Source organism: Barbus barbus (genome assembly GCF_936440315.1).
Source record: "Barbus barbus genome assembly, chromosome: 1".
NCBI lineage: Eukaryota > Metazoa > Chordata > Actinopteri > Cypriniformes > Cyprinidae > Barbus > Barbus barbus.
The window spans coordinates 41363105-41381204 of record NC_136729.1 but is presented as its reverse complement, the minus strand read 5'-3'; the positions used below and the strand labels follow the sequence as shown (position 1 = coordinate 41381204).

The window sequence follows — 18100 nt, the reverse complement described above, 5'->3', positions numbered from 1 at the left end:
TAAAAAATGTAACAAATCCTAATTTCCACCCTATCCCATTTATTTCTTTGGAGAAAACAGAGAAATATCCAATAGATTTTGATGATTTTTTCAATGTAAAGCCGCTGTACTATAGTTATACCCACATTTATTCACAAAATATTTAGAGAGTTATTTTATTTGATTATTCATATTTTTAATTAGTTTTTGTTTTTATTTTTCATTTTACTGTTGGCTAAAGTTTTAACCATTTTATTTTTGTTTTTTAATTATATCTATTATTTTGTTGTTTTTTTTAGCTCGTTTATAAGTTATTTATTTGTCATTTATTTAAGTTTAGTTATTTTAATACATCAAGTTAAACTAAATAAAAATGAGAAATGTTGCCTTCACAACTAGCTGAAATAAAGTTAAATATATTTTATTATTTTATTTAATTTATTGGTGGTTTTTGGTTTCTGCTTTAGTTTTAATTTATTATTATAACTATGAGAGGTACTACAAATAATTTTGCATTATTTGGTAATACTAAAACAGGGGAGAAGGTTGTTATTTCTCATTGTTATTTTCAACCCAACTTATTCAGAATTCTTTTTGTCACATTACAGGATACACCCATATAGCATTCACTAATATGTGAATATTCCAACCTTCTTGACCTTCGACATTTACAGATAACCACCATAATAATGCAGATAGTGAAATAAGAACACATGATCACTCCACCGAAAGATCATAAAAACCAGTCTTTCAAGACAGTACACAGTCTCTCTTGTTTCCAACAGAGAGGAAAAGACTTTGAATCAAACCCATTTGTAGCACATGAGAGCTATACTGCATTAACCTCTAAGCCACAGCTTCAACAGAACTTGCTGTTTTAAACATAATTTCAGAGAATGCATGCAAAGTTGCTGCTCATTTCTCTCTAGTGCCCTTTCTTTTCATTGTTGTAATTTAGACACATTTCAGAAAGAACTTACTCCTGTCATTTCATTTGTTATCAAACTAAAGACTTGTTCGCACTTTTGAATAATGATTTGCTGTAAAACATCCTTCCATTTTGTCTGATTAAGGTCTGAATTTATGACTTGGTAACTGTGGTAAAGTAAAAACTAATGCATGCAAGCTGCCTTTTGTTTCCTTTGAGCACAAGTAAAACATTTACTGCCTCATATTTATCACAATCGTATGATACAATTCTAGGAAACATCTTGTTAACAGATAAGATGAGAGCAGTGTTTCTAAGAACGCTTAGGCTATACTCAAACAAGAATTAATATCTTAATATGGCACATAAATAACTGACATAATAAACTATTAAAGGCCATTGAGAAAGAACTCTGAGAAACCAGTGGATGCTGAACTAAAGCAGAGCAATAAAATTCAAAACTGGTTCACAAAGGTCATCAGTTTCATGCCGTAAACTTGATCATGATCATAAATCTCCCTAAAATGATCAATATCTATGACAAGATCTCACGCCATACATCCCAGCTTACTAGACACAATCAATGCTGATGTTTCAACTGACTAATAAACCTACAGACCTTACAAAGCTCCACCCCTTTTCAGCTCTGCACTCCTTGTCTTCAGGTAAGGTCATAGGAATTTATGAATGAACTGCTCATTTTAAAACCTTTCCGGGCTACTGACATTGTTATGACATCCACTTTGAATATGGCAATGCACAAGATAACGTTCTACTTAACTCTACAGTAAGTAAATACCCTTCAGCAGCTAAATAGGGGAAGCCGTGGCCTAATGATTAGAGAGTCGGACTTCGACTTCGAGTGTCAAGTCCGGCTGGGGAGTGAATGTCCAGTTCTCTCTCCACCCTCAATACCACGACTGAGGTGAGACCCTTGAGCAACGCACTGAACCCCCAACTGCTCCCCGGGCGCTGCAGTATAAATGGCTGCCCACTGCTCCATGTGTGTGTGTTCACTACTCACTACTGTGTGTGTGCACTTGGATGGGTTAAATGCAGAGCACAAATTCCAAGTATGGAACGCCATACTTGGCCACACGTCATGTCCTTTCCTTTCCTTTTCCTTTCCTTTATTCTTCCAACAGCGATGCTATAGATTAGAGCTATCACAAAAACGGAAGTTCAAAGACAAAATTCTAATACTAAGAATTACTAAGTAGTAACCCTATAGGTCCTGGAGGGCCGGTGTCCTGCAGAGTTTAGCTCCCAACCCTAATTAAACACACCTGAAGCAGCTAATCAAGGTCTTACTAGGTATACTAGAAACTTCCATGCAGGTGTGTTGAGGCAAGTTGGAGCTGCGTTAAAGGCAGGTTTTTGAGCTCGTAAGTCACGACTCACGACTTTGTAGCGTTCCAGGCAAGTCACGCCAAACTGTCTGAGCACAAGGAATTGTGGTAGCTAGATGTAAACAAGGAAAAAGGGGGGAAGGGGAAGTGGTGTGTGGCCACGTATGGTGACCCATACTCGGAATTTGTGCTCTGCATTTAACCCATCCAAGTATACACACAGAAGTGAACATACACCTGGAGCAGTGGGCAGCCAATGCTGCGGCACCCGGGGAGCAGTTGTGGGTTCGGTGCCTTGCTCAAGGGTCTCACCCCAACCATGGTATTCAGGGTGGAGAGAGTGTTGGTTATTCACTCCCCACCTACAATCCCTGCTGGACCTAAGACTCAAACCCACAACCTTCAGGTTACAAGTCCAACTCTCTATCCAGCAAAGCGCACTGTACAGGGCTTATACTCATTCACAATCATTTCTATCGCCAAAGGTGCTTCCTTGCTTATTTGAGGGAAACGGAGGAGAAAAAACGGCGCATAAGGCAAGAGAAGCTGTTATACCTTTTATTTTACGTTATTTGTATATTTGGAAATGCATCTGTAGGGGCTGCTATTGTTGTTTCGCGTGCTATGTGACAGTAGCCCCTCACTGCAGAACAAAGATCCAGGGTCGGGGTTGGATCCACATCTAGGGGGTGGAGATGGTAGGTTTAGGGGTGGGGATGGGTGGGTTTAGGGATCAGGGGGTGGAGACGGGTAGGTTTAGGTAAATGTAAGGTGGGAGGAGTTGGATCTCGATCCAACCACACATCCTGGATCTTGTGTTCTGCAGTGAGGACCATCTCCTATGTGATGTCAGAGTGCGGAACTGGGAGTACATCGATCTAGTACGCGTTCACGGGTGGGAAGTCACGGGTTTGACTGCCGTTCCAGTGCAATTTCACGGGTAGAAGGTTGGAAAAACACGCGTTACGGGTTGCCTGGAACGGGTTGCCAGCATAAACTCTGCAGGACACCGGCTCTCCAGGACCGAGTTTGGACAGCCCTGCGAGTTTAGCCTATTTAAGTTTGGTGCATAACTTGTGACATAAATATTGACTTGAGATTATTTGGTTTTCTGAGGAAAGTTAAAGTACTTTTCTAAAAAGTACTTCGTTTTACCCAGTCAAACTTTTACATGGCAAAATAAAAATCCTATAGACATACTTTGAGTTTACTGAGCTGTATATGGAGACTTGAAGAAACATTAGCAACCATGTACATCTTGGGAAAACAGTTACAAAAGTTGTCACTGGGGTGGTACCATTTAGGTGGGCTATTAATATGTACACTTTAGGTACTAATTTGGACCTTTAATGAACTAATATGCATCCTTCAGGGGTAAAATAAGGTATAAAGGTGTACTTTTCAAAGGGTACCAGAGGCACATTTTGTACTTTTTTCCCCCCGAGATTGTAGTGATGCCTTGGCAACCACCTAGACACATGAGACTGAAATACACCATTGGCTGAGTCCTATCAGATTTGTGATAAAAAATTAACTAATTTATAGTTATCGAAGCTGTACATTGCCCTTTCTGAACTTTACTCTCAACAGTCCAAAGTTCATGCATAGACAGCATTAAAAGTAGGTGGTCATTCTCAGAAAAACAGCGCCTACAATATTTTGCTTTGTTGCAGGCTTGAGGACAGAAGCCAGCTATAACCAGTATGACACTCAAAGATTGGTCACTTGGTGGCAGTGTTGTCCTTAGAAAGTAACAACCCCCCCCCCAAAAAAAAAGAAAAGAAAAGAATGAATATGATTTATTATTTGGGTTCTGAAAAGACCACTTGAAATTTCCCAGTCTGTGATATTATAGCATTACCATTATTTTGAACTGTGAATATTATTTACATTTACATTTAGTCATTTAGCAGACGCTTTTATCCAAAGTGACTTACAAATAAGGACAACAGAAGCAATCAAAACCAACAAAAGAGCAATAATATGCAAGTGCTAAGACAAGTCTCGGTTAGCCTTACGCAGTACACGTAGCAAGGTGGGTTTTTTAAAATAATAAATAAAAAGGAAACAAGTAGATGGAATAGAAAAAGAATAGAGAAGGCTAGTGTTAGAGGCATTTTTTAAGAATAAAAGAAAAGAAATAGATGAAATAGAAATAGAATATTATATTATCAAATAGAAATATAAAATAATTGGTGTAGAAACAATGTTCAGTCAGAAATTGTTAGTAAATTTCTTAAATTATTACAAAGAAATGGCAAGCTACACACTGAAAGCGAATGGGAAATTTTGAAGTAGACAGACTAAAATAGTATTGTAATAGTATAATAGTTCTCATAAAACATATTCCAATAATCTTTCTTTTATTTACAATTTAGAAAAATCATTTTTACAGTGTAGTTGGTGGTCATTGGTGAATTTTCAGTCAGAGTATATTTATTTCAGATAGAAGCTCAGTATATCTGATCACCAGCTGGAGTGAGCTCCACTAGGGCACTCCATCCCTGATGATGGACCATAGACATAATATACGTATATTATGGCTATGCTATGGACCAGCATACATATACAGGATATACAGCACACATTTCCATTCAGGTAAGGACAAGTTCTTGTTTTTTTCCATTTGATTCTTTGTATTTATTTACTTGAACTCTTCAAGTATGATGCAGCATTGTGTTTTCGTCATTATTGACATATGCGCATAGCGTTTTGATTCTTGTTTAGTGAAAAAGGCCAAGCTTGTATTTCCGAAACAATTGTGCTGCTTCATTTTTTTTATCTGGATCCTGGCAGGGATTTTCAAAATATAGAAATCTTTCCTAAAAGTATGTCTTTACTATCACTTAAAAAAAAAAAAAAAAAAATTAACATCCTTGCTATGTATCCATATTCTTTAAAAAATATATATATACTGACCCCAAAATTGTTGAACAGTAGTGCATGTTGTTACAAAACATTTCTATTATAAATAAAATAAATGCTGCTCTTTTATTCAAAGAATCCTAAAATTATCTCAGTTTATAAAGAAATATTAAGCAGCACAGCTTTTTCAATCACTGATAGTAAATCAGCATATTAGAATGATTTCTGAAGGATCATGTGACACTGAAGACTGGAGTAATTATGCTGAAAATCCAGATTTGATCACAGAAATAAATAATAATTTAAAGCATATTAAAATAGAAACCAATTCTTTAAATTGTAATATTTCAAAATATTACTGTTTTGTATATATTTTTGATCAATTAAACGAAGGCTTGATGAGCATTGGAGACTTATTTCAAAAACATTAATAGTGCCCACACTTTTGACCTGTATGTGTGTTTACAGTAAATGTGCATAAAAACATACATACCCACATATATACTGTATGTAGTGTGTGTGCATTTATTAATCTGCATGTAGGCTATACTTTTATCTTAAAAAAAAAACTAATAAAGGTTAATATTAAAATTATAATAGTAATAGTATTTTATAATAATTATAAAATTGGTCTATACTCACATTCTACACTAAAAAAGCTTTTACTGTTATATAAAAAAAAAAACACAGATTTGTGAGCATTATTGGAATTGCATTGTTAGAATAAACAGGCAACACACCTAGTGCTTGTCATCACAGAATCTGACCAATGGGAATAAAGTGTGTTTTCATCAAGGCTCTTGCAGCTGATTTTGAGCAACTGCAGCCCCTGTCCTAGGCGGCTGGTCTCGTTTTGCTCTTGCGGTACTTTGATGGCACATGTGATAGTAGATCAGCTGCAGCACCGATCAAAGTCGGACAAATGTTCTAACCAGAATGCATTGCTTTTGTTGGCAGCCGATCTTTGCGGCGCCGCATAAAGTCGAAAAAGCCTATTACCTTGTCAATCTCACACTATATAAGATGCAAACACACACACTCTTACATTGCTGAATATTGTAATGTAATGTCTTCGTGTTTTCTGCCTTGCCTTGCATGTGTTTGTTCCTGGGATTGTTTATCTGGTTTTTGGGATTGTTCGCTGCCTGTCTTTACCATCGCCTGTTTGTGGATTATCCTTTTTCCTCTGTCTTGGACTATATTGTTCTTTTGTCTCGCCCTGGATATTGTTGATTGCTGGTGTTTTGACCCTGCCTATTCTGACTACGCTTCTAAATAAAGTCTGCAGATGGATCCTCAACTCAATTGTCATGTCTCTGACATTACAATATCAAAATTTACTTTATAATGTCATATGAAATAAATAATTCAGCAAACATTAGGTTTTTGTTTTTATTTTCACATAAAACATTTTATTCAATTAAAAAAATTAGAGAAATTAGGTTGAGGTCTGAATATTAGGCACATAATATTCACATCACATCACTATAGCCTGTTTTATAGGATGTCTATAAATTTTTTATAAAAATACATTTGTGTCACGGTTGGTGGTTGTAGAAATGCAGGCGCACAACGAGAAGTAACAAAGGAGTAGTTTAATAGCTTCAACACACTTTTAACCATTTACAACATTAATCCAAGACAAAAACAGTGGGAGAACTCAGGACTTATAAAGGGAGTGGAACAAACGAGGAAACAAGGTAATTAATAGAACACAGGTGATGAATATAACTAATCAACAAAACTAGGTCATGAACTAAAACAGGAAGAACCAAATAAGGACAAAAAGGAAACTAAACAAACAGTTCTGTTACAGATATCGCCCCCCTCCCGGAAGGTGCGTCCCGCACCGTAACAGTAACATCGGGGAGGGGGGGTGGGCGTCCTGGAGGCTGGAGCAGGACCAGGATGGGACAGGGAAGCCTCCAGGACGGATCAGGAGCCTTGGGATGCCATGGCAGGACTGGAGATTCGGGAGTCCATGGTGGATCCGGAGCCTTGGGAGGCCATGGCAGGACTGGAGATTCGGGAGGCCATGGTGGATCCGGGGCCTTGGGAGGCCATGGCAGGACTGGAGATTCGGGAGGCCATGGCGGATCTGGAGCCTTGGGAGGCCATGGCAGGACTGGAGATTCGGGAGGCCATGGCGGATCTGGAACCTTGGGAGGCCATGGCAGGACTGGAGATTCGGGAGGCCATGGCGGATCTGGAGCCTTGGGAGACCATGGCGGATCAGGAGCCTTGGGAGGCCATGGCAGGACTGGAGATTCGGGAGGCCATGGCGGATCTGGAGCCTTGGGAGGCCATGGCAGGACTGGAGATTCGGGAGGCCATGGCGGATCTGGAGCCTTGGGAGACCATGGCGGATCAGGAGCCTTGGGAGGCCATGGCAGGACTGGAGACCCTGGAGGCCATGGCGGATCAGGAGACACGGGAGGCCATGGCGGATCAGGAGACACGGGAGGCCATGGCGGATCGGGGTCCTTGGGCGGCCTTGGCGGATCGCGGTCCTTGGGCGGCCTTGGCGGATCGGGGTGCTCCGTGGCCTTGGCCCTTGGCCTGGCCACACAGACTGAGACTATATGGCCCCCCCCCAAAATTTCTTTGGGAAAGTTCCCCTCTGGGGGCCACATTGGAGGAGAGGGTTCTTGGGGGCGCTCTGGAGGAGCGGACTCTTGGGGGCGCTCTGAAGGAGCGGGCGCTTGAGGGCGCTCTGGAGGAGCGGGCGCTTGAGGGCGCTCTGGAGGAGCGGACGCTTGGGGGACCAGCGGGAACTCAGGTGGGCTGGACGGAACCAGCGGGAACTCAGGTGGGCTGGACGGAACCAGCGGGAACTCAGGTGGGCTGGACGGAACCAGCGGGAACTCAGGTGGGCTGGACGGAACCAGCGGGAACTCAGGTGGGCTGGACGGGACCAGCGGGAACTCAGGTGGGCTGGACGGGACCAGCGGGAACTCAGGTGGGCTGGACGGGACCAGCGGGAACTCAGGACGGCTGGACGGGACCAGCGGGAACTCAGGTGGGCTGGACGGGACCAGCGGGAACTCAGGTGGGCTGGACGGGACCCTCTTCGCCACAAACGGCGCCACGTTCATCGCCAGTTGCGGCGGTTTCCACATCGCCGCGGGCGGAACATTCTTCGCCGGGGATAAGGCTCCGGCTCGGGGTCGGAGGCTCTCCAGACACCGGATGATGGCTTCTCTCCAGTCGAGATCAGAGGTGTCTGGGAGCTCTCGCTGCTGGTGGAAGGTGAGCCCGAGCCGGAGCATCATCTTGAGTGTTCCATCCTCCAGAGTGCTGGCGAGGGCGAGAGGCGCAAACGCCAACATAAAGCTCACTGGGTCCTGGATGGCGTGGGCTAAATCAAAAAATTGCGCCAGTTCGCCCATCTTCTGTTGAGGTCTTGGATTCTGTCACGGTTGGTGGTTGTAGAAATGCAGGCGCACAACGAGAAGTAACAAAGGAGTAGTTTAATAGCTTCAACACACTTTTAACCATTTACAACATTAATCCAAGACAAAAACAGTGGGAGAACTCAGGACTTATAAAGGGAGTGGAACAAACGAGGAAACAAGGTAATTAATAGAACACAGGTGATGAATATAACTAATCAACAAAACTAGGTCATGAACTAAAACAGGAAGAACCAAATAAGGACAAAAAGGAAACTAAACAAACAGTTCTGTTACAATTTGTCAGCGAGCCAACAATATTCATAGTGTACAATGCCAATATTATTCATAATATATGACACTAGATTACGAAAAATAAATTGCAATTTATACAGCTTTAAGCTATATTTTTCTATAAAAAAAAAAACACTGAATTGTCACAAACAATTAAGGATAGATCATTTTATATAATCATGTTACTATATAACAATAGCGTTTTTTACAGAATAGCTGTAAAAAAATATAATACAATTATAATTCTAAGCAATTATGAAAAAATTATTCTGATCAACAATGTTTGCATAGGATTATGAAGAAATATACTGAGTTCTCATTTTATATTTCTAACATATATATCTTTATCAAAAAAATTACAAATAAGTATTATTTTGTAAATCCTACAACCTAAAAATGGGTTGTTGTTGGATTATTTTTGATGTCCATTTTAGGTAGACTTATCATGGATGAAAAGCCCATGCAGGTCCATATGAATAGCAGTATCAATGGTAGCGCGAGCAATTTCTTTAAATGACTTAGCATCCAGGACCACCAGGAAAGGAGGCTTTTGGGTATTGAATGAAACCACAGAAGACAGGATAACACCTAAAAAAAGAAGAAAAATCACTTATGTTTTGTCAAGACAGCATAATTACAAAAGCTTAAGCTGCCTAATCGTCAAGGAACCTCACATCTGGCTAATTTGGATCACTCAACAGTACATAGGCAGCATCTTAATGCCACACAAATAGCACAAGAGACTCAACTTACAATTGATTAAAATAGAGTTAAAACTCTCTAAATGGATAAAATGTATACAGTCTTGGCAGTCTGCAACACACACTGCTGCTGCGGCTGCAGAGCGAGTCTGGACTGCATGAATAGACATGCATAAATCCCGTAGCAGATCTAGACAGGTGGAGCTGGGGAGGTGGAGGCTCTCAGAGGAACTCTGAAGGACCAGCTCACATCAGACATGTAACCAGATCATTTAAATGACGAGTAAGCAATCTCATTGGCTGCAGATTTAGCAGAGACCGGTCAGCTTGTGGCATGTAGCAAATAATGTGATTGGTAGCAGACGGCATGTAAAGGACCTATCAGCCTGAGCTATCTAGAGTTTTACAACTGAACTAGATGTTTGTCTTCTTTCACATTGTATTATGCAGGAAAATTATTAATATTCTATAAAGAAATTCTATTTCTAATGTTTCTTTGAATTACTCACCATCATCTTCTTCAACAGCGTCTGGAGATGCTACAAACACTGGCTCAGAGGGGTAACATTCCTCCTCGATCCACACCTGATGTGTCCTGGCAGCTATGTCTACTTTTGCAATCTATATAACAAGAGGCAAGTTTTATGCTAATAATAGAAAGGTAATGTACCAGCAAATGTCCAGAATGTTATGAATATTTACCTTGCTTGGATATGGTGACCACTCCACTCTGGTGCCATAGAAGTACCTGTACTTCTTACCGTTGAATTTGTAGTTGATCCCTGGTAATTCTAAACCTGTAATCATACAAGCAACATAATGAATAATTCTGTAACACTTTACAATTAGGTTCATTAGTTAAAGGGTTAGTTCACCCAAAAATGAAAATTATGTCATTAATTACTCACCCTGATGTCGTTCCAAACCCGTAAGACCTCCGTTCATCGTCGGAACACAAATTAAGATAATTTACTTTACTTACTTACTTACTTTACTTTTGTCATTTAGCAGACGCTTTTGTCCAAAGCGACTTACAAATAAGAAAAAAGTAACTAAAACTAAAAAGTTACAACTCTATAAATACTATCTACCCACATATTTAAGAAAATAAAGAAATTAAATAAAATTAACACATGCATATAACAACAACATTTCAATAATAAACATATCAATGAAAAAATTAAATAAAAAGCTACTACTATCCCTTGCCGGTGTCCCTGCCCGGTGGAGTCGCACGGTAGAGTCGATGGTCTTTACACTCTTTGGTCTTGACACTAAGAGGGCTTCACACGACGACTGCCGCGACCGCTGCCGCGGTATAATAACCTTTATTATACCAAACCAACAAATGATCATTTCAATTCAGCTGGACCCACTTTCCTGTTTATCAACTACAAATGGCCAAGCAAGTGCACACACTGACAAGATACACGATACAGTACGAGACCAAACGCAATTTCAGCAACTCTCATCCTAGTAATTTAGTTTGAATCTGAGAACTAAAATGTGGAATACAATTGTTATTTTTGGTTTCTTTGCGCAAAAACTATTCTCGTGGCTTCGTAAAATTACGGTTCAACCCCTGATTATTTTACCGATCTCCTTGCTACGTTTCTGGACATGGGAACATTTCAGTTGTGTTGCTGTCTATGGAGGGTCTGAGAGCTCTCAGATTCAAACTAAATTATCTTCATTTGTGTTGAGGTCTTATGGGTTTGGAATGACATCAGGGTGAGTAGCTAATTAATGACATAATTTTCATTTTTGGGTGAACTAACCCTTTAACAATATTAGTAAACATGAACTATGAATGAATAATACTTATACAGCATTTTTTTTATCTTAGTTAATGTTAATTTCAGCATTTACTAATGCATTATTAAAATCAGAGGCGTCATGTTCAAAGTGGGGCACGTGCCCCCTCAGATTTTTGAGGCAAGTGGATTTTGAATGCAGCTTCCAAAAGACAAAACATAGCCGATTAATATTTTCTATATTTGATAAAATCAAACCAGCGTGATTAAATCGTTCAGTGCGTCATATCATCAGCTGCTAAATTAAAATCTGTGTTCGCTGGAGCCAGAGACAGACATGTTTTTACAGCACTGCGCATTATAACCAATCACACACGATGCTGTTGAGCTTATGAATGCAATGACCAATCAGAGGCGTACAGATGAGTCATCGCTAAAATGCTGGTGTTTTCTTCACTCACTGCCTGACTGAATACCTCTTTCTGGCAAATTTTCTCGTCAGAAACAACAAAGTGCAAATGTGTTTATGAATTTGTAAGATATTAATTTCATAGTGTAAACAGCTTCGGTGATTTTAATGGGATTTTTTTTATTTATTAGTAGGCTAACTTGCAATTTTTTATTCACTTTAACTTTCAATGTTACATTCACATTAAATATAAAGTCAGTCATATTAATAATATGCTATGAATGTTATTAATAATATATATATATATATATATATATATATATATATATATATATATAAATATATATATATATATATAATATGGCATGACACCCATAAACAGTTTTTATGCATAGTTAACAGATTACATTATTAGGTTACTTTGACCATCACCCACTATCAACATAATCTATAAAGGTGAGAATCAAGATATTTCATGATATAGTTAATGGGTTTGGCAATGTTTCAAATTCTGTTCTGGCTGCTGTGTGTCACATGACGATTAAAATCACAAGTTGTGTTTGTTAACATTAGTTAATGCACTGTGAACTAACATGAATAAACAATGAACAACTGTATTTTCATTAACTAACATGAACAAAGATTAATAAATAGTGTAATAAATGCATTGTTCATTGATTGTTCATGTTAGTTAATAGATTAACTAATGTTATCAAATGACACCTTATTGTAAAGTGTTACCAAAAATTCTAAAATTCTAAATTACTAAATAAAATGATAAAGTTATGAATATAGGAATCACCTTCAAAAATAGTGTCAGGGGTGCAGTAGATGGAGCTGTCCTGCTTCAGCACTGCTGTGGCTGTTGTGTCCTGCAACTTTACCAGGTTGGTGTCTGGTGGAGTTTCCTGATAGCATTAGAGAAAAGGTTTACCAGATCCTTCACCACAAATCCAATCAAATGTAAATAGATAATGGAGTATGAAATTTGAAATCTTTTTTATGCAATTCATCATTTTTATATATATATATGTGCTATATGTCGGTGCACTAACCACTAGGCTATCGGCGCCAACCAATTTCTAATTATTTACAGAAGTTCTCCTGCCACAATTTATCTGAACAAATCAGATCAATAATTCTATTATAGGCAATACATGAATGCACAATAATAGTCTGATCAATTACTAAATTCCATAATGACTTGTTGCATTTGCAGTTTTCCTCTTTATATTTCCTGTTTTACCTTGTCTACATTCAGAGGAAGGACAAACCGTTGGCACGTTGGTCGAGAGAAGTCCTTGTTGTTCTCTACAAACTTGTCAACATCTTGCTTCATGTTGTGTAAGTAGAACATATCGTACAGATTGCTGTCCTGGTATGTGATCAAGTCAAAGACAACATGGCCATCTTCCTCATAAGCATTGATGTGATGGAAGACCACAAATGGGTCTGCGTAGTACTTTGTGCTCACAGTTTTCCCAGTCTTACTATTGACCAGATGGATCAGTGTCTAAGTGGTAAACAAAACCAACAGTTGTTAGACAATTTTGATGAATGAATGAAAAACTATTTTAGACAAAAACAGAAGATATTTTGCTCACAATGTCATCTTTGTCAAATTTCAGGCAGCTGCCCCAGTTAACATCTCTGAAGTAAGCTGTGGCCAGTTTGAGGATGTCCAACTTGAAGGCTTGCTCCACAAAGATAATGTAGTTCTCCGTCATGCCGAAGCTGTGGAAGTAGCTCGGATACAAGGTGGAATGGAAAGGAATGGAGCAAATTTGTTCCACCTTCCTGAGGGCTGGCTTCTTCTTCTCTTTATCTAAAATATGCAGATGTTATATGGAGGTAATTTAATGCTAAAAGATTTGCATGTGAAGGGTAAGCGTTTTGCAAGTGTACATAAGATTGCAAACGTAAATTAAATTTGCATGCACAAGAAAAGTTTTGTAAAGGTGCAAATTGAGATTCAAGAAGCGTAAGAAAATAAAATTTGCAGCATTTTACTTTTATTGCAAGTGTAATTAATGTATTGTGAAACTGCAGCCTCATGCTAATGCAAAATAAATATGATCTGTATTCTTCCGCATTCCATTTCTCCGCGCTTACACTTTTGGCACTTTTTTTTTTTTTTTTTGCCAAAATAAGGTCAAAAGCACTGCAAGCCTGTGAATGGTGATTTGCAATCGAAAACAACAATTTAAAGAACTGCAAAAAAGATTGACTGTGTAGAACCAATCTGTATGTGTAAAAAAACTAACTGTGTCAAATGTCTAAATGACTTGTGTATGTAGGGCAAAAAGTTCCCAAAATAATCCGATATGTACAGCTCCGTCTTTCTTTTATTTGTGCTTACAGTTTTGCCACAGTTTTCCTTCTGAAATATGGCCCATCTATAGTGTTACGGGGCGAACGAGACGTGAGACATGCGGATCCATTTGCAAGCTTTATTCAAAGACGTGGTTACAAAACAAGCAAGGTTCGTTCAGTGGCAAACAGAAACAACACAGACAAGACAAAGAGTAATCCTAGGGCAAACAATATCCAACAGGGCAAGGCAGAGAGATAATCCAGGTACACAAGCAATAATCCAAACGAGGTGCAAACAGAGTCCGAATGGCAAGGCAAAGGGTTAATCCAGGAAACACGGGCAGATATCAAAACACAAGAAAACAGGCAAGGCAAGACTATAACCACTGAGTGGGCTCCGTAGAGTAGCTATCGCTAGGATATACACTATACAATACTCGGCAGAGAGGAAGAGGAAGTCCATGGTTTATGTAGGGTGTGTGATCAGTGCAATCAGCTGTGTGATCAGTGCAATCAGCTGTGTGTCGTCAGTGCAATGGATGATGGGAATTGTAGTCTGAGGTGGCGTGCAACAATTAGTGTGGTGCAAGAGTCCATGTGGTGAGCGAGTGACCTCTGGTGGTGAGTTAACGGAAGTTCATAGACCAGATTCATGACATATAGTTCAACCCTCTGGTTATTCCTCATTCGGGGGTCAAACTGCAGATAATAACCCATTTTTTGTATTAACGAAACAAATGCACAATTTTGTATTTTGAGTGGATTTCTAAATTATTAACTTTTTATTTATAATAATAAATAATACAATAATACAAATATCAGAACAAATATTTTATTGAACTGTGAATTCCCAAGTTGCTTATAAGAATACTTAGGTATAGTTACTTACTTTTATTAAGTATTGCATGTGGATATATCTTTAGCCATTATGAAAGACTACTTCATTGTGGCTGATTTGTAGATTGTTCCAAAAAATTGCTCTGTATTTTCATATTTTCTATTATTTCATTTTTGACCATAAAGATAACATGTCTGACTATTTTTCATGCCATTTCCAATCATGTCTACATTTGTGTTTTTTTTGGATTCATATAGCAAGGGTAACAAATGTCACCAAGTTTCATACAAAATGTAAAATGTAAAATATCTCAGTCAAAACCCTCCACGACATGGTTAAAACAAGCTTTATAGTCTACATAATGTCTACATAATGTTTCTTGTTACCTGTGGCATTGGCAGGCACCTTGAAAATAACATATTTCGGTCTGCCGAAATTCATGATGGCAGTGCCCATGTTGTATGTGTTCCCTTCTTCATCGTAATGAGGGTGTGCGGTTGCCAAATTGATGGCGATGTGGTTTCTGTAATTAGTCTGAAATAATAAAAGACAATTTATATGGAGTGGCAATGAGAAAACATCTTGAGATGTGGTTGACAAAACAAATCAATAAATGAATGAATGAATGGATCTGGACTCACTCTTCCTAATGTTTCAAGTGTCATTGGGTCAATTTGGTTAATGTAGTTCACTTCTGATGATGTGTAATAATCTTCACCATATCTTATGATGTTAACAAGATTATTATCTGTGAAATCCGGAATGGCATTCATCAAGTAACTGAAGGCTCTAAAAAGCAACATGAAGCAATTGAACAGGTATTTTTTATTGAAAACCTAAAACAAAATTAAAAAGGTCAAGGAAAAAAGATAATTTACTTGGAGAATATATTCTTGCAGGGATCTGGATGAACCATGGTTCCGAATTCAGACACAACGATTCTATTGGCAGCTATGTTCTTTTTGTACGTTTCACTCTTCAAGAATTTACTTCTGTAAAATACATCCCCTGGAATAAAATAGTGCGTTTAATGCGTGTTATTGCTTATGGTGCATCCAATAATCTGTAAATACACTCCTAGATATAGTAAAATAGCACATGCAGTTTACAGATTTTACAGCAGTGGAACTGTACTTTCCATAAATGTCATTTAAATGGTTTTTTCTCACCCAACTTACCATCTTTAAACGTGAAACTGTGGATAAGTGCCATTCCATCAAACCAGTGCTTGTATGAAGTGTTACCAACTGAGAACAGACCAGGACCATTTCGCAATAGTGTCCCGTGAAGCCATGGTGGGATGGAGCCTAAGAAAAACAGACAACTTAATGTGTGAACTCTGACAATCAATAAAAAGTATCTCAATTCAATGAGGCAAGATTTACAATATTTGGGAGGATAATTAAATAATGGAGTGATCAGTTTACAATTCCGTTGTTTGTCCAAATTGTGAAATTTGGCATACTGGGTGGGTCTCAATGTGGTAATTCTCTCAAATTCGGAGAATTCAGATTTTAAATGTACATTTTACCTAATAACTTTTGAACCAAATAGCTTTGAAAGAATGCTTTATCTCTGCTCTTTTGGCCATGCCAGTGGATCATTTATGGCGTTATTTTACTGCCAAATGTCGAGAGCGCATTTTTGTAGATTAATATAATCTCAATGCAAAACAAAAAATGCGCTCTCGACATTTGGCAGTAAAATAACGCCATAATCATTTGCCTAATTTATTTTGCAAGCAAACTTATCCTATGCAGCAGTGTGTGATTTCATCTTCTATTTTTTTTTTTATTCTATTTTTAAGTCTTTCATTTTATATTTATCTTTTTAAATCATATTGTTGGCAGTTGTCTTTAAACTTGATTTTTATTATTATCACATTTTAATGTAAAAATCACTAATTTTATATTTATCCTCTTAAATAATATTGAGAGGAGTTTTTAACGGAATTTTATGTGATTTTGCATTTTAATTTATTTTGCATTTTACATTGAAATAACCTGTACTGATGCCTTCGCCAGACCAGACGTATGGATGATAAACAACCTAAGAGCTCATGGTAGATCTGTCTTTACAGGCTTAATGCGTCAGTAGGCCCTCCTATAGTGCAAGTGAATGATATTTTTAACTCATGAACGAACTCTGGCACTTTCAAGATATGACAGAAATAGTAGTATGCTATTCTAAATTTAAATAATAATAATAATAAATAATATTTGTAACAATAAGTTTATGCAATGGTGCAAATAGGCTGCTGCTACTTTAACAACTCTGTGTTATTAAAAACAACTTTTTAATGTGTATTAAAAAACTGATAAACATTTTTCATATTCTTTGTTATTTTTATTTCAGCTATTTGACTATTGACGTGCTAAAGTATCCTTTTTCCGCTCAGTCTCCTCAAAACGCTCATTGGTTCATGGTCTTGCTTAGGATCGAATCGTGCAAAGAACCGGTTCAAACGATTCACTGAAAAGATCCGCTTCGGAACAACGACTCGTTCACGAGTCGGACATATCTTAGGACAAATGGTCGTATTTCTTTTCAGTAAACATAAAAATAATTATTTAATATATGTGTATTTCTAAAAACACACCGAAATGTCTGAATGAAAAACGTGTTTTCCATTGCTCTTGCTGCTAAGCTTACGTCTGGTTGAGGATACAGTGTGCCTTACTTTGCATTAAAAATGTTTATTGAACAGAAAGTTTACCTGTCACGTCTGCTTTAAGCGGCTCCGGGGTCTCCACTCCGTTTCTCCAGAAAAACGACAACATGCTGAACTGAAGCTGGGCTCCCACTGACATGACCGTATAGCACTCGCAACACGCAGTACTTTAATGCACTCAGTGTTAGTGAATGATTATATAACATCTGGAGAGTTCCTCTGAGGTCACACATGAGTGTAAATTGTGTCAAGTGTAAGCTCGTAGTTACTCTGCAGCAGGGGTGTAGCCATCATTTCAGAAGTTAAATTTTTAAGAAGTTAAAGTTGTATTGTTATTTTTTTTTTTTTTTTTTCTTATTTCTTACTTTTAATTGGCTGAGAAATCGAATACACTTCTGGACAATAAATTTGTATTCTATAATATTTTTCTTATATTTTCCTAATGACAACTTTATGATTTGTTTATATATTCAGTCATGGCCAAAAATATCAGCACCCTTGGTAAATATGATCAAAGGCGGCTGTGAAAATGAATCTGCATTGTTAATCCTTTTGATCTTAAAAAAAATCACAAAAACCTAATCTTTCATTGGATAATAAGAATTTA

At 38.1% G+C, this 18100-nt stretch overlaps 1 protein-coding gene across 1 annotated transcript; it reads right to left on the bottom strand.

Moving 5' to 3' along the window:
* Positions 1-8577: 8577 nt before the first annotated feature.
* LOC306869253 (beta,beta-carotene 15,15'-dioxygenase-like) lies at positions 8578-17682 on the bottom strand. The gene is made up of 11 exons (XM_079415938.1): positions 17539-17682; positions 16001-16129; positions 15701-15830; positions 15464-15611; positions 15209-15356; positions 13276-13496; positions 12918-13184; positions 12474-12579; positions 10211-10305; positions 10018-10129; positions 8578-9395 (listed from the first exon to the last, which is right to left on the bottom strand). Exons 1-11 carry the CDS (start codon positions 17630-17632, stop codon positions 9238-9240), a joined length of 1608 nt encoding a protein of 535 aa, XP_079272064.1. The 5' UTR covers positions 17633-17682; the 3' UTR covers positions 8578-9237.
* Positions 17683-18100: the final 418 nt, after the last annotated feature.